This window comes from Plodia interpunctella, chromosome 9 (genome assembly GCF_027563975.2).
Source record: "Plodia interpunctella isolate USDA-ARS_2022_Savannah chromosome 9, ilPloInte3.2, whole genome shotgun sequence".
NCBI classification, from domain to species: domain Eukaryota; kingdom Metazoa; phylum Arthropoda; class Insecta; order Lepidoptera; family Pyralidae; genus Plodia; species Plodia interpunctella.
The window spans coordinates 1,636,910-1,662,839 of NC_071302.1; the positions used below are offsets into that span (position 1 = coordinate 1,636,910).

The 25,930-nt window shown below is 37.3% G+C and overlaps 3 protein-coding genes across 3 annotated transcripts in view; 1 reads left to right on the top strand and 2 right to left on the bottom strand.

Annotated features, from left to right (window-relative positions):
* Positions 1–296: 296 nt before the first annotated feature.
* On the bottom strand, positions 297–4,355 carry LOC128672388 (carboxypeptidase inhibitor SmCI-like). Its single transcript, XM_053749513.2, has 4 exons — positions 4,143–4,355; positions 2,587–2,775; positions 1,779–1,933; positions 297–548 (listed from the first exon to the last, which is right to left on the bottom strand). Exons 1-4 carry the CDS (start codon positions 4,288–4,290, stop codon positions 339–341), a joined length of 702 nt encoding a protein of 233 aa, XP_053605488.1. The 5' UTR covers positions 4,291–4,355; the 3' UTR covers positions 297–338.
* Positions 4,356–10,747: 6,392 nt separating this feature from the next.
* LOC128672341 (actin-5C) lies at positions 10,748–12,281 on the top strand. Its single transcript, XM_053749437.2, has one exon. It carries the CDS (start codon positions 10,871–10,873, stop codon positions 11,999–12,001), a length of 1,131 nt encoding a protein of 376 aa, XP_053605412.1. The 5' UTR covers positions 10,748–10,870; the 3' UTR covers positions 12,002–12,281.
* Positions 12,282–13,212: 931 nt separating this feature from the next.
* LOC128672342 (uncharacterized) overlaps positions 13,213–25,930 on the bottom strand; it is a 53,015-nt gene continuing 40,297 nt past the window's right edge. The window contains exons 3-6 of the mRNA XM_053749439.1: positions 24,850–24,982; positions 17,943–18,076; positions 16,439–16,640; positions 13,213–15,823 (exon numbers count right to left, since the gene is read on the bottom strand). Coding sequence (XP_053605414.1) covers positions 15,648–15,823; positions 16,439–16,640; positions 17,943–18,076; positions 24,850–24,982 — 645 coding nt within the window. The 3' untranslated portion in view covers positions 13,213–15,647. The remainder of the gene's footprint in view (positions 15,824–16,438; positions 16,641–17,942; positions 18,077–24,849; positions 24,983–25,930) is intronic.

The window sequence follows — 25,930 nt, forward strand, 5'->3', positions numbered from 1 at the left end:
CACCAGTAGATGTCATAGTAAAAAGCGATCAAGGGATACACCGCCTAGGCAGCTGATAAGCAACAGTTGCTTTCCCAAAGAGGATTGTAGTCATGCAGATTTAAAATCACAGCCAAATCATTACATTGTACAGTCACAGCCCCGAATGTAACGGATACATGCGCAGACGAGAGATATATAGTGTATCAGCGGAGAGTATTAGAGTGAGTTGCACCAGAACGCACTTACGCCATTTTGTTAAAATCAACGTCAAAGTTGACTGGTGACAACTTACTCTTAATAAAAAAAAATGCACGTGAGTTAATTTAAAATGTAATTATAAAAACATAGCGAACGAATTAACCTTGTATAACAACCGTAAAAACACCAGATGCGTTGACAATTCTCCGTGTAAAAGTGCCTCTTGTATAATTGTTGCCGCCCTGGTCTCTCCCGCGAGGGGGCGTCGTGTTCGGCGGATCGATAATGACAATTGTCTTGTACTCTGGCTGTAAGTTGCCCCCCAACTTGGTTGTAAAACCTAATCCGAATATACATACCGACTCACACTGTAACAAAAACCAGAGATCATAATAAATCAATACAAATCACTAGTGCAATAATGCTCAGGAATATTCGCTGAAAACCACGTTGACTGTTTTTATGCCACAATGCGTTAAAGACATGACGTCTTTAACCCCTGGTGCGCCGAGAGCGTGCGAGCGCCAACGGCGTCCTGAGCATGATTGCAAGCAGGCTGAACTGTGCATATCTCGGTCACTGCTGCTCAATCTCACATGGGATTGAGCAATAGTGATTGACACTTACACTTGTACTATTTTATTTTCATTATATGCTTTATTACTAAAACTAGGCAGAACATTTGTTACTAACTAACGAAATGGATGAAAATCTGAAATAAATAAATTTATTATTATTATAAATCAAAGTCGTTTCCCGTTGTCGATATGTCTCCCCCTATAGACATATAGACAGCGAGAAGCTACTTTGTTTCGTAAAATGTATTGAAGCGAAAATTCAAAAAAACGCACGTCTTTTTTTTACAAATAATATAATTATTTTTTTAATGAAAAAAGAAATAAGCCTTGATTATTTTTCTGGTATATATCAAGTTTTTGGGATCCAAAGTGTCATACGATCGAAGCTAAGGTTGTGAACGTTAACTAATGTTATAAATGCGAAAGTAAGTTTGTTTGTTACCTCTTCACGCATTATCTACTAGACCGATTGTTATGAAATTTGGTACACAAGTAGAAAATGACCTAGAATAACACGTATGATACGTTTTTATCCCGAAATTTTCACGAAAGCAAAGCCCCAGGGCGCAGCTAGTGAAAGATAAAAATAAATGTGGAGAGGTTCAATTCATAAATCATCTGTTGTTTGGCCAAACTGGTTCCTCCTGCTCCATAGAATACTCATAAGGTAATTTCTCTGTATACACACACACAGTCATGCACATCAACCTACTCAAACTCATTGCAATATCGCAACTATTACCGCTCTATAGATGTTCATGCGGGGTGACTTGATGTGCTGTTGACTGTACTGGTCTAAATATCATCTGTGTGCGTATTGCGACTTTGCTATTTACATCTCACCTTTGAGTCGATTCGCAGTGAGACGTAGCTAACCAATCACAGCACGCTTTTCTGACGCAACGACAACCACACCGCAATCTGATTGGTTCGCTGCGTCTCACTTCGAATTGATTCGTTAGTGACCCACACTTGCTCGCTATTTCGACTCGAAAAGAAGAATGAAAAATGAGCTCTCACCTGACTCTTGGTATAGAAATTATTCTTGTTGCCACCACAGCCAGAATATATGGTCGCTTTGCAGACTTGGTACAAGGGGTCGTAGTAGTACCTCGTGACATCACCAAAACAATAGCCATAGTCGAAAGACAACGAACACCAATTCGGCCTAGGTACTGTAAACAAAGAAGTCCTTACATATCATAAAACAAAGTGCCCCTACCGTGTATGTCTGTTTGTTCGCGAAAAACTCAAATACTACTGCACCGATTTTCATGCGGTCTTCATCAATAGATAGTGTGATTCCTGATGAAAATCTAGAGGTTTAATTTATTATATTTTTACCCAGGACAATAAATAATAAAAATGATAATAGATTTCCATTTATGAACCCTATCCATATAGGTTGCATAAATTTGTGTTATTTTCTCTTGTGTTACGTTTTCTTTGTAAAGTAGATGGCGCTACTGTAGACAAAACAGGTCTAATTTCCAAATAAATGTTGCGTGACATTGATTAAAGATTAAGGAGGAGCTCAATGGCGGAGTGGTTAGCGCTCTCGGCCTGTGATAGTGGCGGTTAAGACATTGTCGCAATGGTCGGTTATTGGATTGGTGACCAAAATTATCTTGAGCTCCTCCGTGCTTCCGAAGGCACGTAAGGCGGTTAGTCCCAGTTGTATTTGCAGTTGTTAAAACCCGCCAACCCGCAATGGGCCCGCGAGGTGGGTCATGGCCCAAACTGCTTATCCATCCATAAGGAAGACCAGAGCCCAAGCAGTGGAGTCGTTTAAATGGCTGTTGATGATTTTTCATTAAAAAAAACTCACCTTTGTAGTCTCGTTTAGTTCTGCAGTAGTCCAGACAGTCTTCCTCCGTGTCGAACCGGTTGCCGTTTCCCTGACAACCCCCCCATGTAAATATAGAACAGTTCAGAGTTAAAGGATCGAAGTAGAACATATTCAGGTTGGCGCGACATGGCCCTTTCTGTGGCTTCAGAAGGCACAGTTTCTTTGAAACTGAAATTAATATAAATATGTTATATCATCAAAAACCACGTAACAGAGTGATGATGCAGGATCGTCTGAACCTAAGTCTAGTCTAGACACAAACATTTGTAAATGAAACGATTGATTTCAAAAATCCTCAATCACTCTTCGAATCATTTTACAAAAGCCAATTATTAAATTATAAAATAAAACTAAAACAGTTGGTAGGTACAATAAACCGTACTTAAAGTTACCTTATATGAATCTATATATGTATCTGGCGATTCTAAAAACTATATTTTGATAAGTCGATGTCGCAGTGGTAAAGTTCTTGCCACTGAACCGAGAGGTCCCGGGTTCGATACCCGGTCGGGTCATGATGGAAAATGATCTTTTTCTGATTGGCCCGGGTCTTAGATGTTTATCTATATATGTATTTGTTATAAAATATAGTATCGTTGAATTAGTATACCATAACACAAGTCTCGAACTTACTTTGGGGCTAGCTCAATCTGTGTGATTTGTCCTAATATATTTATTTATTTATTATTTATTTAATATAGCGTGAGGGTAACTCTCCACATGTATACACACAATAATTCGTGTAGAAAAAAGTCTAGTCGATCCATAAATGTGATATTAGAATCCTTCTGTTAGTCGTATTCCTCGATCCCTCATAACTGAGGATCGTGGTCATTTCGTAGAATGAAACACACACGATTTTCTTGGCAATATTAATGGAGTAGTTTGTGATTGCAATGTCAATTTCTCGACTCGTTTCCTAACGTTGTTTTCTATCACCCAAAAAAGTGGTGGTCATTTAAAACATGACTTGATCCACAAATCATGTATACATGAGTCAAATTGGCACACCAACTGATGTGGTTTTCAACTTGGGACCTTTCAGTTTATAGGCACGACTCATTGTACAAGCATTTCATAATATGAATAAATATATTAGGGCAAATTACACAGATTGAGCTAGCCCCAAAGTAAGTGTGTTATGGGATGCTAACTCAACGATACTAATATTTTATAACAAATACATATATTGTAGATAAACATCCAAGACCCGGACCAATCAGAAAGATCATTTTCCATCATGACCCGACTGGGTATCGAACCCGGGACCTCTCGGTTCAGTGGCAAGAACTTATTAACTTATGATGGAAAATGATCTTTTTCTGATTGGCCCGGGTCTTGGATGTTTATCTATATATGTATTTGTTATAAAATATAGTATCGTTGAGTTAGTATCCCATAACACAAGTCTCGAACTTACTTTGGGGCTAGCTCAATCTGTGTGATTTGTCCTAATATATTATATTATTATATATTATTATTATCCACTGCGCCACCGAGATCGTCAAAAATGTATAAAGGTTCAATAAATTTACCTTTCGGTTGGAACCTAGTGCTTCGAATTACTTGTGTAAAAGATCTATCCACATTCGAGAATATTCTAGCCAATCCCACATTTAGTGCTATAACAAAAACAAAACACAATCTCAGAAAAATCAATTTCATTTCTCGTGAACAAAACATTCCCTCTCACAATAAAACCCGCGACGCGGCCGTAAACAAAATTGACTAAATATAAAATCGTGTTTTTATTGAATTCGTATAGATTACATGAAATTGTAATAAATAGAATTCACAGAAATAAGGATTTGACTTCCGAGTCGCCGGTTTCATAATAATGAAACGTACTGTTCAGGGCGACTTTTTACTTTATATTAATTTCTATTTATATTTATACTAGCGGCCCGTCCCGGCTTCGCTCGGGTAAAAACGTAATAAATTATACACCTTAACCACCCTCAGGAATCACACTTTCTTTTGGTGAAAATCGTATGAAAATCTGTCGTTTTAAAGTTTATCGCGAACAAACAAGAGACACAGACACGGCAGAGGATTTTATTTTATAATATGTAACGATTATGAACGCGTTTCGGAACATAATAATTCTCTCCCATATTATCGTGTTCTCGGTTTCTTCCTCAGTCGTTGAGCGTCGTAGCCCAGGGTCTGCTTTCCTACTTTTTCGTCTACTTCGCATCCCAGCGTCGACATCCCAGGTTGTTAAGACTATTGGCACGCATATCATCCTCGACGACGCCAGAACTTCTTTGGTATGCCCCTTCTGCCAGGGTCAGGCGGGAGTGACACAGCCAGACATTTGTTCCCTACGTAATTTTCCGGTCTAAGCAAGATGTGGCCGTACCAGCGCAGGCAACACTCCTAGACTTTGTCTGCTATGTCATTAACATGAAGACTGTCGCGAATGCGCGGGTCCCTCAAGCGGTCGAGCCGCGTGACACCACACATCCAACGGAATATTGTCGTCTCCGTGACTTGCAACTCTCTATTGTGCCGATCGAGCGCCGATCACGCTTCACTGCCATACAGAAAGACAGGTCTCATGATGAATTTGTCCTGAACCTGAACCTGATCGGCAATATCATACATTTAAACCTTCTTCAGAAACCACACTATCTATTGGTGATAACCGTACAAAGCCATCAGCTAAACATAATAATGTTATTTTGTCACAATTAGGCGTGGAACAATGAAAATTATTTATGAAAAGTATTTTCCGAAATTCCCAAAATGGAAAAGTGGAAATTTTTACGCATGCGAAGTCCTGAAAGAACCAAAAAAATTGAATTTGAAATTCGAATAATAAGCCATGCAACTATAAGTTTTTTATACCTACTTATATATTGTGGTTGTATGCTAAATATAGGCGAGTATATACATATAATAATGCACATAGTTACTTGGACAAGCTTTAAGGTGGATTATGCTGATAATAATGACAGGTGATTACTGTAGGCAGGTTTAGTATGCAAGATAATCCCTTAATCACCTTTATCTAGATAGACATATGTCTCTCTGAGATAATCAAGACGGATTTTATTTGAATAACCAGGTTCGCATCCGTGGAATGGATGATAGTGCTCTCTAGTTTCTGATGCAATGATAATATTTTTAAGTCACATGAGTCAATGATGACGGTTAATATACTAGTTATTACCCGTGGCTTCACTCGTATGATCAGTGAAAGGAGCGTCAATACTATCAGGTTATAAGTACGCAATTCACATTTATTTGCATCAGTTATTATAGTAGCAGAGCAGTAATTTATAGTCAGTGTTTGCCGGTAGTTTATAGCCCTAATATTGAAAATCTTTTACCCTTCAATACAAGCATTGCTAATTTGATTTGTCCATCCGTAGAAAAACACCACAGGCCATTTTTTCCGTTTAGACGTAAAAGGGAAGAATGTACTTTAATATTTGTTATTGTAATGAATAACAGAAACAGTATGTTTATATACTTTTCGTAATAATAATTCAAACTTAAATGATACATAAAACAAATGATATAATTAACAGAGGTACCAAAAAGCTAACAAACTGTTGCTGACGTTACTGTATAAATAATACAAGTCCCCTAACCGTTCTACCTAAAATATACAACACAAACATAAACATAGCACATTTCCAGCTTTTTCGTTAACTACCCGCGCTAACACTAACTGCACGGCAAAGTTTGGGGTCTCGCACCCACTCAACATCGATATTCTCGAAACCAGGACAAAAAAACTTTCACATTATAATTGACTTAATAATAACTCGTGAGTGAGACCAATACACGTAGCTGAACACGCATACGTGGTAAATTGATAAATTCGAAAAAGTTACATTAACCATTTGATCACACTTTCGTTTAATAGTACAGCTGCGTAAATTTAACGTAACGATTACTTCACTCATTTGTGTAAATTTAATACAACAACAGTGAGCATATGCTGCCAGTATTCTCGAAACTCTGCCTCGATCAGACGCGCTACTTGTATGTATATTTTTTTTTGTTAGTTGCGGTATTTTCAAAGTCTGTACATTACTTAAATAAATAAATCCATTATTTTTATTTCAAATTCTTAAAAAATAGTAACAATTCACGATGTATTCATTCATAGGAGTGCCTGAAATAAAGACATTAATAAAAATAATATGCATATGTGACGTTCGACGGTGTGTGTATGTTTATATGTTTTTATTTTAGATCTGAAAAGTTGTCTAGTAGCAAATTATAGAAACATGCATTTAAAATCGACCTTACCTTTACCCGTGGGATGTCACATGTAGAAGTTATGAGCTGCAAATGCCAAGTGGGTGCGATTTCAGTTTGGAAGCCGCGAAAACCACAATTAACAATGCAAATGTATCCAAACTGGCTGCTCTGAATTTCATAGCGGATACATATGGTAATCAAGTTTAGCACAAGAAAAACCCCATTGGATAGGATTTAGCAGCTCCGAGCTACTCGTTAAGATTTGCCGCGCTTAACTTTGAGGCGAGAGTTTAGTGTGTTGTGGTGGCCGCGTAACTTAGCTTTTGTAGATTACAAAGACAGAGATTTAAGTTTCAGTTTATGTATCAATTCATTTGGATATTTCTTATTTTTATTTTGCATGTGTTTGAGATTTTTTTGTTAGCTTTCTGTTTCATGTTTGAAGTTCTGTAAACATATTTTCTTTGTGTAGGAAATTTCGCTGTGATTTTACAACCGATCGCCTGCCTGACATCAATCAATGTTATTACAACCTACCTATATATGCTATGTCCCTTAGTCGCCTCGTACTATCCATGGAATATGGAGTGGTCCTATTCTAGGGCGGATCCACACACCACGTTAAACTGTATAGTCTTATGATGCAGAACAAAACTGTAAGTATTCAATGTCGGTACTTACATAGAAGATATTAAAAACAATAACGATGTGGGTATTTATGGGACTAATAGAAGCCAAAACAATATTTTTAGATTGGTTCGTGGATCACGCAAAAACTACTCTTCGGCTTTCACAGTTATATAGCGGATGGTTTATCTTAAAATCTGGTGTAGGTTTCATCGCGATACGTTGCTAAGAACCCGAGATATCGACAATAATAAATTATGAGCGGGAGCACGAAACGCACGCAAAAATATTGTTATCTAATACAATAAGTTATCAATCACTCTTCTGCGTGGCTTCCGTTCATTAGTATTTTGTCCCAGCTCTTATAATAGACGTTGTGCATCATGTCTAGACTTTACCTAGAAATTTCATCCTTCTCGACGGTACTTTGTATTAAGCACACGGGAAGTCTAGATTTAATTTAAATTCATATTTTGTACTGCTTCTGTATAGTTGATTTGTTTGTGATAGTATTATTAATTTCTTGGAAATTTTCATTCCAGTCGACTAAAGGCATCTGAAGTCGCATACTAACTAAATACAAATAAATATAAATAGTCTAATGGCATCTGAAGTCGCACTAAATACAAATATACATATAATGACAAATCACACAGATCGAACTAGCCCCAAAGTAAGTTTGAGACTTGTGTTATGGAATACTAACTCAACGATACTCTATTTTATAATAAATACATATATAGATAAACATCCAAGACCCATGCCAATCAGAAAAAGATCATTTTCCATCATGATCCGATCGGGGACCGAACCCGGGACCTCACGGTTCAGAGGCAAGCACTTTACCACTGCGCCACCAAAGTAGAAATCCAGGTTTCTTCACGATATTGTGTTTATGTATGTATGTTTGTTACCCTTCACGAAAAATCTACTCGTCCGATTGTTATGAAATTTGGTACATGGGTAGAATATAACCTAGAATTATGTATTATTCTATTGGGTACTTTTTAACCCGACTAATAATTCCTACGGGATGGAAGCCCTGGGGCGCAGTTAGTTAAACATATTTTGACGATATCCGAAATGGAATATAGGATGATTTTTCCACAATTCCCATAGGAGCGGACTCAGGGAGCTCAACTACTACAATAAATGATCGTGTATAAAGGTAAGCCGTTTACTTTCGTTCCGCAATATCCTGAACTATTTCAACTAAATCGCTTCCGGAACACAAATTCCAGTTTTACGGGCTTCGGGATTGAGCCGGGATTCCCCGGGAATCAACCCGACGGGATTCCTGTTCGCTCCCTCAATACTGCATTTGCTTAGATTACTTTCAGTTGGTTGACCGCTGAGGTGAATTGAATATGTTTATAACAAAACAATAGGATAGATTACAAGATCAGATACCTAATATATATATATATATATATATATATATTCGGACAAAGCACACAGATTGAGCCCCAAAGTAAGTTCGTGACTCGTGTTACGGGATACTAACTCAACGATACTATATTTAATAACAAATACATATATAAATAAACATTCAAGACCCGGACCAATCAGAAAAAGATTATTTTCCATTATGACCCGACCGGGGATCGAACCCGGGACCTCTCGGTTCAGAGGCAAGCACTTTACCACAGCGCCACCGAGGTCATCGTATGTTACATATAATATGTGACATATAATCATGCTATTTATAATTATACTTTTATATTGTGACTTTGCTATTTAAATCTCACCATCAAGTAGTGGGGCCCAGTTAACCAATCACAGTGCGTCATTGTAACGCAACGTCAACCACACTGAAATATGATTGGTTGGCAGCGTTTCAATTCGAATCGACTCGATAGTGAGTTGTGAAATGCAAATCCGCATTATAAGATTTATCAGTGTGCGGTGAAACAGGAATTAAGTGTTTATCTCTAACGTCCACGTGACTAGCTATACGAAATCGACATGTCTGGAAACCGTAGTTTAAAAAACACAGAAGATAAGAACGTTTAAAGAAAAGAGAAATTAAATAAAAAGAAATCTTTCACCGCATTCAGACAAGATTCAGTTCTCGTACAATAATTCTTAGCTAAGCTTTTGTAGGTCGGGCCGGAAGCAGCGCGCAAACTATGCGTTGACGGGTTGACACCATGAGCTTAGAATTAAGTGGAGATTTCTATTTTCATACCCTATTTATATGCCCAATGCTGGGAAAAAGCGCCCCCTTTTGTCTTCCATATGTTCTCAAACTTCAAACCAGAGATTTTAGCAAATAATATATTTGTTTATTTTATTTTCGAGGATCTTACAGCGAAATATCAGACACACATAATGTCCTGTTGTATTACTAGCTATGTTGGTGATAAGACTACGATAGAAAATAGGTGTTAAGTGTTTTAAACTTTATTGCATAACTTCATATAAGATCATAGGTATATTTTGAAATTAATTAAAATATGATCAATTAAAATCAAAACTAAAACATACTTTAAAAAAATTACATCCACATTTATTGTTTTTTTTTAAATCAATGATTTTTCATGATGTTATTTCTATTTTATTCTTAACTCTTTGAGATGGCACGATGGATGCACAGAGTATGCAATTGCAGAGATTTTTCGAATACTTATGAAAATGTGCTGCAATCTTCGTCACATTCTTTAGGAACGAATCCTTAAAACATTAGTAATATAGCGAGTTTGTTGGAGTTTCAACGTGATTTGAGTAGGTAAGTTGTGTTTTAAGTTTGGGTGTGTTTTGTGTTTGGGTGCTTCAATGATATTATGGATTAGTTAAGAACTGGGTTAGGCCTCCAGGTTGGGCAACGGGCGTACAGTCAAAAGCACATCAAGGTAACCTCGATGAACCGCCATGGCGCGGTAATAGCGGCGAGTTTGCAACTAATTTGGGTAGGTTAATGTGCTGTTGACTGTACATAGCGCTCCACTGTTGACATATATCTTGATCAACACGCAGTTATAATAGCAGCATATTATTACCAATATTATTTCAATGGCACTTATTATCTACTGTATTGGAATTTGCTTTTTTTTTTTGTTTCCAGACATATTTTTTGTGATTTACGGCTTTCCTAATTAGCACTATTTATTAGCTATTTTCTCTTAAATGTTACGTATTGTATATTTATATATTACAAGCTATTACCCATTGGCTTCGTCCGCAGAAAAAAGTAGCCTATCACACACACTCTCCAATTCTCCGACTATTTCCCACAAAAAATCCGTTGCTGTAGTAACAAATAAACAAACACACTATTAATATTATTATTATATAACACACTATTAACATTCCGCCAAGAGAGCTCGAGTTGAGGTGTTGTGCAGCATACCGAGGCTGTGCAATAGCGATATAATTTATTTATTTATAATAGGACTAATTAATTAAAAACTAATTCACAATGTGCGACGAGGAAGTTGCTGCGTTGGTAGTGGACAATGGCTCCGGTATGTGCAAGGCCGGCTTCGCCGGGGACGACGCGCCCCGCGCCGTGTTCCCGTCGATCGTCGGCAGACCTCGCCACCAGGGCGTGATGGTCGGTATGGGCCAGAAAGACTCCTACGTCGGAGACGAAGCCCAGAGCAAGAGAGGCATCCTCACCCTGAAATACCCCATCGAGCACGGCATCGTCACCAACTGGGATGACATGGAGAAGATCTGGCACCACACCTTCTACAATGAGCTGCGTGTCGCCCCCGAGGAGCACCCCGTGCTGCTCACAGAGGCTCCCCTCAACCCTAAGGCCAACAGAGAGAAGATGACCCAGATCATGTTCGAGACCTTCAACACCCCCGCCATGTACGTGGCCATCCAGGCCGTGCTGTCGCTGTACGCGTCCGGTCGTACCACCGGTATCGTGCTGGACTCCGGCGACGGTGTCTCCCACACGGTGCCCATCTACGAGGGCTACGCGCTACCGCACGCCATCCTGCGTCTGGACTTGGCCGGCCGCGACCTCACAGACTACCTGATGAAGATCCTCACAGAGCGTGGCTACTCGTTCACCACCACGGCCGAGAGAGAAATCGTGCGCGACATCAAGGAGAAGCTCTGCTACGTCGCGCTCGACTTCGAGCAAGAGATGGCCACCGCCGCCTCCAGCAGCTCGCTCGAGAAGTCCTATGAACTTCCCGACGGTCAAGTCATCACCATCGGAAACGAGAGGTTCCGTTGTCCAGAGGCTCTCTTCCAGCCCTCATTCTTGGGTATGGAAGCTTGCGGCATCCATGAAACGACATACAACTCCATCATGAAGTGCGATGTCGACATCCGTAAGGACTTGTACGCCAACACAGTATTGTCCGGTGGTACCACCATGTACCCAGGAATCGCCGACCGTATGCAGAAGGAAATCACAGCGCTCGCGCCCTCGACGATGAAGATCAAGATCATCGCGCCCCCAGAGAGGAAGTACTCCGTATGGATCGGAGGATCGATCCTCGCGTCCCTCTCTACCTTCCAGCAGATGTGGATCTCGAAACAGGAATACGACGAGTCCGGCCCCTCAATTGTGCACAGGAAGTGCTTCTAAGCCGCTCGCCACCTGCAGCCGCGGCCCGGCCGCCGGGCGGTCGGCTGCTAAACTCAGGCTTGTAATCTCCGTTAATTTAATTGTACGTAAGATATTATATGTAATTAAATCGTAATAGTGACGGCAGGGCGGAGCGCGGCGCCGCGGACGCGCCCCGGCCGCCGGCCTCGGTACTGCACTCGCCAAAGGATCTTTTTGTAATCTCATGAATGATGATTGTATGTGCTGAAACGGATAAGACTACTTTCTTACTAGGTCATTTATAAATTATAAAAAATAATTGAAATTGAAAATTAATATGTAAGTATAGATTTATAGAAAGAAAAAGGGGTTACTAGTACAAAATAATATTTAACAATAAAAACACCTTCAGAAAAAAACATCCACTCTCACATAATGCCATAAAAAAGCAAAATACTGAATACAGTCTTTTACTATCTCTAATACAGCAGCTGTTTAGCGTTCCAAATTTAAAAAACTTCCAGTTTAATTTCAGTGTTTGCTAAAAGTGGTTTACTCTGTGTACCAACACTACTCTGGCGTGCAATGTTTGTTCATTAGAGGGTTTATTTGATTTTTCTAGTGCATTCTAATTGCGCTCTTTTATAATTTTCTGCTCATTTACGCCGTGAGGTCGCCGTGACAATTCGCTTGTGTTATATTTTTCAACTGCTTGTTTTTAGATAGCGCTCAGATTTCACGCCTGTCTCTAGCGAATTATGAAAATTAAATTAGAAAATTTAAAGCGCTAGCAAACGAGAAAAGGACAAATATTGATATTTGTCCTTTTCTTGTTTGCTAGCTCTGATTTAAAATTATTCTGCAATTTTATAAACACAATGCCAATTCGAAATGTGTTTTTTAATATGCATTTTCTATGTATACCTACATGTTTCTTATGTTTTACTATGATGACTACACAGTTAAAAATATGAAATATAAAATTAAAATACGAACGTGATCAAATAAAATTAATTACACTCAACGGCCCACGCTTGGTTGCGGGTCCGATGGACACAAACATAGAAAAGGGCATAATACACCAAGAACCGTAGACAAACATTTGTTATGTCAAATACAAATATTTACCCGCGCTAAGAATGGAACTAAGGAGAGCACGCTATGTGGAGGTATTAAATTTATTTACTTTTGCAGTCAAATAAATGAAAATAAATCAATCGCTTCAATATATGTGTAGAATCATTTATTTATATTATTTACAAGATGATAACAAAAGTCTTTGGATAATTGTAATTGCTAACTAGATAAATACTATTCGTGTTTTACATTTAAAATGAAGGTGTTTATGAACTATACTTAGCAGGTACGATTATTTTTATCTTTATGAGATTTTAAAACGTGACATCCAAATTAATAAAAGTGTAGAGCAAAAGGTTTTTTTTTTGTAATTTTTAAAACAAACTTAGATATGTAGTTAAAGTATTTACAGCTCGTCCCGACTTCGCTCGTGTATTACCATAAAAAATTATACATACAGACAGCGGGAAGCGACTTTGTTTTATATGTACTACTAGCGGCCCGTCCCGGCTTCGCTCGGGTAAAACCATAATAATTTATAGACACAAACCTACCTGACGAATCACATTACCTATTAAAAAACTTGTAGTTTTAAAAATCTGAGCATACAATAGGGACAGACAGATAGCAGGAAGCAACTTAGTTTCATATGTAGGTACTATATGTATGTGTAATGTCGCTTATCTGAGCAAATTCCCGATGTCTCAACCATGCAGACCTCGGAGACCGATCAACTATACTGTAATATTATAAAAAAACAGGAAGCTTATAGTTTAATTTAAAAAAACATATTGTCTGGGCTCCTAATTTCTTCGTATATATTTGGGAAAAAAAATAAAAACGTCGTGACGAGACTTTAGATTTAGATATGGCGTGTCAAAAAAAAAGTACGGGCGTGCTGTCAGAGTGACATTTATATGGCGAGCTGTCAGATTGACATTTATATGACATGCTGTCAGAGTGACATTTATGCAAACATAACGCCGTCTATGAATATTAGCTTAGTGTAAAATGTTACCCTTTATATAAGTGGAGCTACGTGCAAAAAATATCGCAATCCTTTTCTGTCCATTGTTGAACAGGTATTTCCACAGATTTAATATACTTTTATATCAATGGGTATTTCATATTTTATGCTAACATTCTCTATCCTGTTCTAATCAAGTCCATATTGTACGACTTTGATGCCTTTTGGCTGGCCTTTCAACACTTCTTTCCTCTATCCAAGACCACTATTCGGTCAGCGTCTTAACTCACTTCACCATCACTTCGATTAGCTCACTTACAAGATCGCGTTCCAAACACAGAGCGATACGATAGCTAACCAAACGGTCATGAATTAAAAAAAAAAAATTTGCTTTTTCTATTTTTCCGTGAACGTTGTCGTAAGAAACTTGGCCATGAGGTACTTATTCATTCTTTTATACAGTTGGCCATACATGTAAAAAAATTTTGTTGATGAGTGTTTTAACTAAATGTGTGGTTGCGCTCTAGAATAAGACCACTCTATATGTCCTCCCGTGGATGTCGTACGAGTCGATTAAGGGGCACAAAGCCTTAACAGCTGATAGGCAAATCTTCTCTAGCCAGAGAGATACGGCAGAATACTGCATGTAATGTAGAACAGTCAATAACGAAAAGGACCACGTCAGTGACAGTAGCGCCGCATTTGCAAGACTTCTTTTGTGGCGTGAAATATTTCTACGTACGTTACTTAAGTAGTTTTTGGTTTGTTGTTGCAAAGCTTACGTTAAAACTAAGGCGTGTACCAATCAGCAGCCACATTAACCTACCAAATTCATTGCAAATTCACTCTTATTACCGCGGTGTTAAGATCTATGTAGGGTACGCTTATTTAGAATAGCATATTGAATTGTATTGTACATCATACATGCATGTTTTACTATATATTCTGTATAAAATAAACCTCATACCAGAGTGTGTTTTTACCTCTACGGCCGCGCTGAGAACCACCTGACCAGTTCCTTGTATTGTTTACCATCAACTTTCTCTGGGAATGCTAAGGCTTTGTCCCTTAGTCATCTACCACGACATCCACATAAGCATATGGTCTTATTGTAAAGCGGGATTAGGACAATGATACCAAAACACCTAACAACAAAAAGTAAGAGCATTTGTAATTGGACTTAAACCTAAATTAGTTCGTAAATTACTTATTTTTACACAGTAATTTACATAATCATTAGTTAATAAAAATGAGGCTCGATTTTATTTTAATAACGAAATTAATAATAGTACGCCACAATCGTCACACGATTTGTCGCTTACTACGCCAGAGGGGTTAGTGCGGGTTTGCATTTCACTTCTCACCATCGAATCGATTCGAAGTGAGACACCGCGAACCCATCACATTGTAGTGTGGTTGTCGTTGCGTCATAATGGCGCAATTCATTTTGTTTATCACAACGAGCAATTAAAAACCTCGATTCAACATTCCATTACCTTTACACAACAGACTTTCAGTCACACCATTTTGTCGAACTAATGTAACAAAGATCTTCAACAAAAAATAAAATAAACAAAACGTAACATTTACAAGTTCAATCACAAAATCTTAATTCTAGATTTAAGCTATTTTAGAAGCTATTCAAAGGTGAATAAGAGTCAAAGCTGCTCTTCGTATTTCAGCTTTGTCGTCGTAATAATCTGCTCCATCGTCGAGGTAGTCTTCAGCAGACACGAGCATTGGCAAGAAGAAGACCAGAAATAGGAGAATCCACTGATTGAAGGAACCACGTCGGGCTGCACTGCCGTTTAGAGTTACTGGAATTTGAAAAATTGTTCTTTGTTAGTTTATATAAATCTATACTTCTACGTAGTACAAAAGAAAGTCGCTTCCTGCTATCTGTCCTATATGTATATTTAAACCAACGCAACAGATTTTGATGCGGGTTTCTTAATAGATAGAGTGATTCAAGAGTATAGTTTAGTGTATTTATTATGGTTTTACCGAGCAAAGCCGGAAAGGGCCGCTAGTCTTCTATTGAATACGAAATATTTTTATATTGCTTGTTTCTCATTGGATTTCCATTTGCTACGATAGTGACACATCTAACTTTATTAATCTATCCATAGTTATGACTCTAATCACACATTCTTGTTGGTTATGAGTACTTCTTATATCTTCATATCAACTCCGCAGCTAAAAATAATAATAAAAAACATTTTTAAGCTGCTATAAAGTCCAAAAGACTAAAGCAACATGCTTGGTAGAGACTGGCACTTTGGTCTTTTTTTTTATGAACTTGATGGCAAGAAATCACGAAGAAAGACTAGAAGGTCCGACAAACTGTCGGCCTTCGAAAAGAGATGACAAAAACTGGCTGTCACTCGCCAGTGGTTCCAAAATATTCATTAACCATATCAAATACAACATACTTCTCTCAGGCCTGGGATCAGCTTCAGGTGTGAAGAAGTCCAGCTTAGCTGACTTCTTATACACATCGTAGACTGTAGCAACACACTCTACGCGCAGTCTGCCGCTGATGAAAAGGTCTGGTACGACCTTTATGTCAGCGTGCACGCGACTCCACAGCAGACCCGATTCTGAAGGATGGAGGCTCGTCTCTGATGAGTATAGCTGGAATTTGAAGAAGGAAATATTATAAATAAATATATAAGGACAAATCACTCAGATTGAGTAAGCCCCAAAATAAGTTCGAAACTTGTGTTATAGGATATTAACTCAACGATACTATATTCTATAACATATACATATTATTATATAGATCAACATCCAAGACCCAGGTCAATCTGAAAAAGATAATTTTTTATGTTGACCTGACCGGGGATCGAACCTGGGACCTCTAGTGTAGCAGTACGGTAACCATTACGCCACGTAGTACGTCAAATTCATACAGTCAATTATGCTTTCTATCTACAATGCTTACAGTGATCTGTTTGTTAAAATAGAAACAGTAGTACTTACTTAGCTCGCACTTTTGTGTTTCGATTTGAAGGATGAGAGAGAGACAGCATAATTACAGGATATTGTGGCAAAAGAACCTAGACTAGAAAGCCGACAATGTGCTTATTTATCTGATATTATAGACGACTATGAGGTTCGATGATGTACTATCAATTAGACAAACAAGCATGCGTTGTTTGTCTAATTAATAGTACAAAAAAAAAATCCCTTCAGAATTTTTAACCAAAAACTTGTTTCGTCGATATTTAAAATTGTGTCAGGATTGGAGTATCTTCTCGTGCCGAGATCTTCCCAAGTAGGTATTAATATTCGTGTAGTATTTATAATTTATATTCAGATTATATCCAAATACCCTCGTTCTTTATTGCGGCCTTTTCTATATAAAAATCTTTGAATTAATATAAATTGAAGCAAGCTCAATCCACCAATCCTGCATCCCACACATGACGCCCCGTGTTATCCATAGGCTTCATTAATCGCTTTTCATCTGGTGAATACCAGTTCCTTAATAAACAGGATTATCCTGAATAACCTCCTAAAGACTATTTGGGTACATCAAAACAAGCAACTTTTATTCTTTTCAAGATTCGTAGTTTTTTTTTTCATATAAAAAAAAAACAATCTAATTTGCGATTCTACACATTTTAACTCTATGTAATAGCCAAGCAACACGAGACAGTACAGTAGCGTTTTGTAGCGGAATCGAACATAGAGTTAACGTTCTATAGAAACGACATTAAAACTAAAAAAAGGAATTTTTTTGTATTTATTACGTTTAGACAAAAGGCGTAGAACAAATGATGTTAGCCTCTATGTACCTTATGCGCCTTTGGAAGGTTATGCGTTAGATACCAGTAACCCTGTATAATGTAATGGTGATAATACCAGTGCCTATAAGAGTTTTACATCTTACCAATCATAAGTAATGTCAAAATTTGCAGGAATAACACATACCGGTTCTCCATTGACATAGATAGTGAGATTCGCAGCAGGTTTGGCTGGAGATGAGCTGCAGTTGGCTCGGAGGATCTCACCAGGCTGGTACCGGTCCTTGTCAGCCTTCAGGACAGGGCCGAAGTCAGGGAGGCCTGGAAACCAGATGCGAATGATGTGAAACACATGGCTCTCTCAGATTCGCGTTTTTTTTTGCTTGTGGTTTGAGTAAAAATACTTCATATAAAAAATATAATCCTACTATCCTCCCAATATTAAATATGCGAAAGTTTGTGAGGATGTGTGTATGTAGCACAGATTATTATATTCAAACGCGCAGCGCGGGACGTAGCTAGTTTAAAATAAATTAAACTAATTACACTTATCAATAGCGCCAACCTGTCGAATTCATATTTTGGGCCTAGACTCAAGCAAAGACGCTGTTATCCATAATTTTTTATGATATCAAGTTATTTTATATACTAGGTACCTAAAAAAAATGGTTTCAACAGAATGCCACAAAGTCTTGGGAAGAGCAGATAGGAACTACATTTTTGGTCACCCATCCATTGACAGACCATTCCGAAATAATGCGAAATCGCAGGTTCAGTTCGCTGACCACTCCAGAGCTCCTCGCTTCTGTATTTTATATTTATTTCACCCATATATTAAAAAGGTACCTACAACAAACCGAACAAATTTAACAGCAACACTCAAATTGAATAAACACCAGACCAAAAACGTTTAAACTTTTCCATTTTGCCAGGAATTGAGTGAAATTTTCATGAATTCGTCTACGAAACAATGAATCCAACCGTCTGTTATTCTAATGCGATTAAACTGAACATTTGCATCGCAGAATATCATGTTTGGTCGAAAATAGAAATCTAAATGTTAAAACTACTTAGAAGTGACATGTTCGCATTAGTCCTACCGAATGATCTTACTAATCGAGCTACCATAGCTCCTTCTCTGTTATATAAGGCGACTAGAGATTAGAAGATTTGACTTCAGATAGGAAACAACAGCATTCTTGAAGAGATTTGACTTCGGACTTTTACGCACATGAATGTTGTATAAAAGGCAGATATTTTTATTTGCGATTGTGCTTTACTAGTGCAAGAATTTAGTATCTCCCAGGCAGTATTATACATCGAACTAACACAATCATAATGCTAATTATTGAGCTTGAATTTAGAACGTAGTTTGTCAATAAAATGGCATTTCTATAGTGGTAATATTTATAATTTTGTGTTTTGTCCCAATCCGATTGAGGGCTTCTCTCAGCGGAATATAAATGCCTTCTACTCAATTGAGTTCAGCAATTCGGTAACTAACATCCTTATTTGTAATTCAATTTCTATTTGTATCTAGCTTTTCGTTAGTAAATTGTTAGGTAATCATTGTCTAATGATGGGATAAATTTGGTCTGTGGCATTATCAGTTACATAATTGAAATACCGATAAGGTTCTCTTACTCATTTCCGCATATTCCTGGCCGCGTTCGGGGCTGTGGCGCTTTGAAATCAGTGTCAGCGTAAAAAGTAACCTTACAATTTTGAAAAATCGACTCTCGTTTTAAAACCATCCACGACGTCAATTTTTTTTTTGGGAATTCTATTGTTGTTTATCGAATGCTTTGTGTAAAGGATATGGAGTGGTCCTATTCTAGGACAGGACCACAAATCACTAATGCGCACATGAATTGTCATTTTACCGTATAATTATTCACAGTTCTTTGCAATTATACATTCTGACTTGTCTTGATAAATTTTAGATTTTAATTTTCAGCTGTTACAATTTGCAGCGAGGGGTTCTTATAAAAACAAAATTTTAAAATATTAAAACATTTGGCTGTGACTATACGTCTTATCAATGACTAGATGTTGCCCGGGGCTTCGCTCCCGTGGGAATTTTGAGATAATATATAGCCTGTAGCAATCTTGGATAATGTACCTTTGTAGTGGTGAAATAATTTTTGAAATCGGTTTGATAGTTTCGGAGATTACGCGCCTCAAACATACAAACTCACAAACGCTCACCTTTGTAATAATAGTATAGATTTATATGCCTTAAATGCCACGTACGATATCCATATATGATATGAGATAGAAACAACTGGCACGTTCTATAATACATTATATTTCCCTCCCTCCCACATATAACTGAACATCTCTCTTTATGGTCGTGATTCCTCATGGCTGAGGGTCGTGGTAGTTACGTGGAACGAAACGCACTAAACAACTTTCTTGTCATTATTAATGGAGTGTTTTGCCATTACCTTCTCCATTTCACACACAAGTTAACAATCAACCAGTGTGCAGGTCCACGATGTTTTCCTTCACCAGAATCTATGAAAATTATACATGGTATAGAAACACGTGTGGCACGAGTAGGATTCGTACCTGGGACCTTTCGATCCACAGGCGGTCTTAACCATTACACCACAACGGCTTCAAGTGAACATAGTACAAATAATAACATGCTAATATAGGTAAACATATCATGGTACGCCCGAGAACTACCTCGACTACGCTGCATTGGCTAATTAGTACGAGACTGATGTGACGAAACATAATATTCAATGAACCGACTGCAGTCTTGATTACTATATGCGCTCCAATGCTCTGTTCGCTTGGGAATTCTGAAATAAATATTTAGTTTTTCTATCATAGATGGCGCTGTACATATTTGTGATTAGTTCATTTATAAGAAAATTATGAAATAAAATAATTTAACTATATGAATGCCAAGGTTATCAAAATCAGTCCAGCCGTTTGGACGTGAAAGCGGAACAGACAGACATACTTTCGCATTTATTAGTATTGATGTCGCTCAGATACCTGTTTAGATTAAGTTTTAAATGGTATTTTTGGATGCTATTAGAAGTGATTGATTTGGTGGGAATGTAATATCTTCTCTATTTACTTCGATATACATTGATGGTTTGTCTCAGCAGTGAATAAAAGCTCTCATACAAAAGACATAATGTTCGTGCATTTCGCCTCCGCATCTGTCGGAGTTCGGTGATAGTATGTATCCAGTATATGCTCCAAAACAACAGTATGCACTGTACAGTATCCGTACATTGATTTGCCGAAAAGCCAGTTGTAGGATATTCTGCTCTGGTAATTGTCGATGCCGTTACCGCAATATCGTGAGCGAAGCGTGCATGGATGATCTTGACTGGAATGTTTGCTGCGCAGTTCGGGTTATTCTCTTCTTGACTATATATGTGTTCAAACAGTTCAAAGAAGTATATTTGCATTCGTCATGAGACTACACACGTGTTTATACTCTTCGTCGTCTTCAAATCAAATCAAATAATTTATTCAGAAATTTGACCTTCACAGGCACTTTTTCACGTCATTTTTTATATTATATACCTAGTAATTTCTCAGAAGCTACAAACTATTCTATTGTTGTGCCATCCGTTGACGGTTATGGAAAGAAAGTTTATGGCGATTCGACGTATGTATAGTGTCGAAGTACACTTTACGTCATGATATGAAATGAAAAAAAATCCTTCTAGGGTCTTCTTCTTTTCGATTGTATGATTCGAACCTGGGAATTTTCAGTCACAGGCGGACATAGAGTGTTTAAGTGGTAAGGAAGTAGGTACATTTAAGTACATTTGAAGTATTGGTTAAGTGGTTAACCACTTGACCACTATACTTCAAAAATATCTTTCTAAGGTGAACACATAAAATGGCATACTTTGCGTTGTTCTGCGCAGGTTAAATTTAACGTCAAAGTTTACTAGTGCAAATCACCTTAAGATAACTATGGGATGTTATGTGATCAAAGAGTGCCCAAGTAACGTTATAGTCATGGCGCGTTAGGCGCTCGCTTTAATCACACAAATTGCCTTTGACACAGCCCTGTGCTAAATTTGATCAAATTACGTGTGAGTATTGCTTAGATGAATAATTACTGCTCCATTTGGGATATCTAAAGTGTAGGAGCGAAGGTAAAACAAAAACAGTTGCTATTTTTTCCACGCGGAATGTTAAACAAAAGAATGATAATATACAAGAATAAAAAAATGTTTCAATCAATGAGGTCTCACAAAAAGTTATTTATTATTTTTTTTATTTATTTATCATAGAATCTACAGCACTTGAACAAAAATTATCATTTTATCTTACAGGGTTAAACTTAATGCCAATAATACAGATTCTTGTTTTGTAAATTAAAAAGTTACAAACAGCTTAGAACAGAAAGAAAAGAAAACAATAGACAAACATGCATGTTGCCTAATGTGGGACCAATTGTACTCGTATAAGTAATGTAGCAAAGTTTTATTTATTTAATAAATATCATTTCATTTTATTTCAAACAGGGACGCATCACATTATGTGTGTAATGGGTTTAGGCTATCACATTATATGTGTGTAATAGGTATACCAATCAATTAGGCCAATGAAATTATCTGTTACGTAGGATGGAAGAAATAAGTTTTTTAAATTCCGCTTTGCGAATGAAAGAAAATGTCAACAGATTATGATATGTTATTACAATTATCTAAAGTGCTAAATCGTAACTACAGTGGCAGATAGGTACATAGAAAAGGTTGGTTTTTCTTGTGCGTTTTACGGGTGTTCTAAATTGTAAGAATAAAGTTACCAATTCTTGTGAGTCAATGTTATTGTTGCATCCGAATCAATACATTTCTTGAGATTGCGTCTTGATTTCATCATTTTGTTTTCCAATTTTTGAAAATTTTCCAATTTTTGCGTTCACAATCGAAAAGGTTCATTCGAACGCATCAATCGATTGTACTTTTCGATTGTTATTTTTCTTAAATCCACCAAAGATTGGTGATATTTGAAGAAGAAAAAACAATTTCGTTTGCATGAAAATCTAATAACCAACTTGCCTATTCGACTCGGTAAAAAATAAATGTATGACGGTATTTAAGTAACTAAAAACGTTACTTTTTTGATCAGTTTTAAATTACGAGATTTACTATTTTGTCGGTCTCATTAAAGTATACAAGTATACTTGAAGCGGTGGTGGTGTAATGGTTAAGACGCCCCCGCTTGTGGATCGAAAGGTCTCAGATTCGTATCCTACTCGTGCCACACGAGTTTGTATACCAATCTGACTCATATATAGTAGTTTTCATAGACCACCACTTCTACTATTAGTTTACTACTGTGTATGCGACTACCTGCCACTAGATAGCAGTAAATAGTCGTAAAAGTCATGTCAGATGCCTTTAGGCCACTTGAATAAGATCTGATACCAGTGTTAGTAATAACACACTCGATATGATGATCATTAAAGTATATAAGAAATGCTGTTTGACTTCAAAATCCGTGAAGTCACAATCTTGGAATTAGTAGGTACTCCGTAGCACTCTACCAATTCAATGATCACAATAAATTACTATGATACAAGCTCCGTATAAAATTTTGTTTTTGACATTACAAAAAAATATCCGATTGAATTGACTAGTTTGAGACTTTTATACTAACAGTTGGCAAAAAAAAATTAATGAATATGAGAATTTGAATCGGATCCTTGATTTGAAATTAAACCTGATAGCAATATGTATCAGCATCATAGCGGCTAATATGCGCAAATTATTCATGTTTAATACGTGTTTGCAATGTCTATAGCGGCGTACATTGCATCTGCATGGTATTACAAAATACTATTCATAATATATTAGCTTTCAGTTAGAACAGTTATTTTTCCGGAATGAAAGGCACCCTATGTTCTTCTCCACACTTCAAAATACGTGTATGCAAAATTTCAAGAAGATTGGTTGAGTAGAAGAGGTAACAAACAATTATTATTTTCGCATTTATAATATTAGTAAGGATCCATACTACGTACTAATATTGTAATGAGAAAAATCATGTATTTTTGGTTTATTTGTTTGTAATGAATTAACTCTAATTACTGAAGGCCTCCCAAACGAAACATACAAACAGTTGCATATTACTAACGTCCACATTCCACACGCTGTCTCAGTTTACCATATCGTGAAGGCATTGTTAAAAAAAAGGAACGCGTGGACGCAATAACGTGCTATGTGTGTTATGTCGCATGGTGGCCTCCCAGGACCGATGACGAAATTTAGCATAGAGATAGACGAAACGTTCAGGAGTAAAAACTTAAAAAAGTAACCTATATATAGGTTATTTATACCTGAGCGAAGCCGGGACGGGCCGCTAGTAATTTATGTTTTTAATCCAAACAACTAACAAAGTTACACTTACGAGTACTCCATTGCAGTTAGAAGTCAGTTGAATATAGTATCATAAAATAAAAAGTGAAAATTTAATTGCGTTTCGTATCAAAGTTTTCCAGTTTAAACTAGACAGAGGTATAATTAACCAAACTATGGAGTGGTTACGTTTGCAACAATAATTTTGATGCTGTGTTTATTTTCATTTTGTACTATTACATATTTTTTATAGCTCAGGCAAACGAATAAGCTGAAATAAACCTGTTTACGTTGCCTTAACAAATATATTCTGGCGTGTGGTGTCACCCTAGAATCCCATCCCTTGGATATCGTACGCGGCGATTAAGGGACTAGGAAGTTGATAGTCAACAAAAGCATTCCCAATGAGTGTTAACGTCAAGCAAGGCGGCCATCTGTAAAACCACAACCGGATTTTAAGGTTCATATCGCTAATAAGAGTATGGAGAAGGACATAGGGTATCTTTCATCCCAGAAAAAACTATTGTTCCCATGGAATTTGTGAAAAACCTAAATTCTATTATAGGTGGCGCTAAATGCGCCACAAAAAACATCGCAATACAAACACTAGGTGGCGCTGTGCGTATTTTAAATGCACTATGCCGATATTTTATTTCAACTATCCCAATCCCATTTTAATATGAAGAAAAAACTGTTCCCGAGGGCGAAACCGCCGGTAAATAGCTAGTAATCGATAATAAAGGTACTCACACACAACGTCAACGAACTTTGTCGCGATCTGCGTCGCGAACGACGTGTCAGCGGTGACCTCACAACTGAAGTTGCCTGCTAAACTAATGTCCATATGCTTCAACACCACCTGGCTGCCTGTGGAATTGTTCATCTGGAATTTGATGAGGAAGAAATTACTTCTTGAATATATTTCGAGTACTAAATCTTTTGACTCTTTCTGGCACACTCATTCTATCTCTGTTTGGTCTAATGTTGCGGGACATACGGCAAGTTATGTACACAATGCAAGAAATTTAAAAAACAAAGTATATTTCGAGTATTATCTCTCATCTGAATCTTTTCCTGGCTTCCTTTCGGGAATTAGACGGGATAGAAATTAGTTCTTAAATTTATTATTGCAATTACTCAATTACAATTGGCTTTTCTACGTTTTGTCTTCCGCTTGGCATGGTTTTAAACACCAAACCTAACCTTGGAACTAGAGGTAGTATATAAGATAATACGTCACTAAGTAAAACACCTAAGTACATATCTTCCTTTGCTTAATATATAACAAAATGGAAATTTCCGAAGGGTCACGGATTTGCACGGCTCCAGCATCGATAAAAAGCTTTTCATGACCCCTACATATTGCCTAGTAACCAGAATATTCGAGAATGCGCCAGTTCTGAATTTTATTCGGGAATTTACATAAAATTTCTATTCAGAGCATTGAAAAAGAGTATTCGGGCGAAATGCGAGTTTTCTCGATTTGTTCACATTCATCATAATACAGTAAGCGTATGACGTCAGTGAGTTCATCGTTTATTTTTTTTTTTATATTAATATGATGCGTGGATTCCTACAGATCACTAATAATCCATGTCTTCCCATTGATAACGTACAAACAAAGACAAGAGCTGTGACAACAATAATATTCCCAAAGAACGATGTCGGTGGTCGATCTCGAATCATAACCGAAAAAGTTATTTTTAAGCAAACCTCGGGCTTCGGGGAATCAAAATGGTGATAAAATAGGGAAAACAAAACAAAATGAAAACAAATGAAAATCGAATAATTAATTTAGAAATTAGGCCTTCATAAACTTGTTCACGTCGTA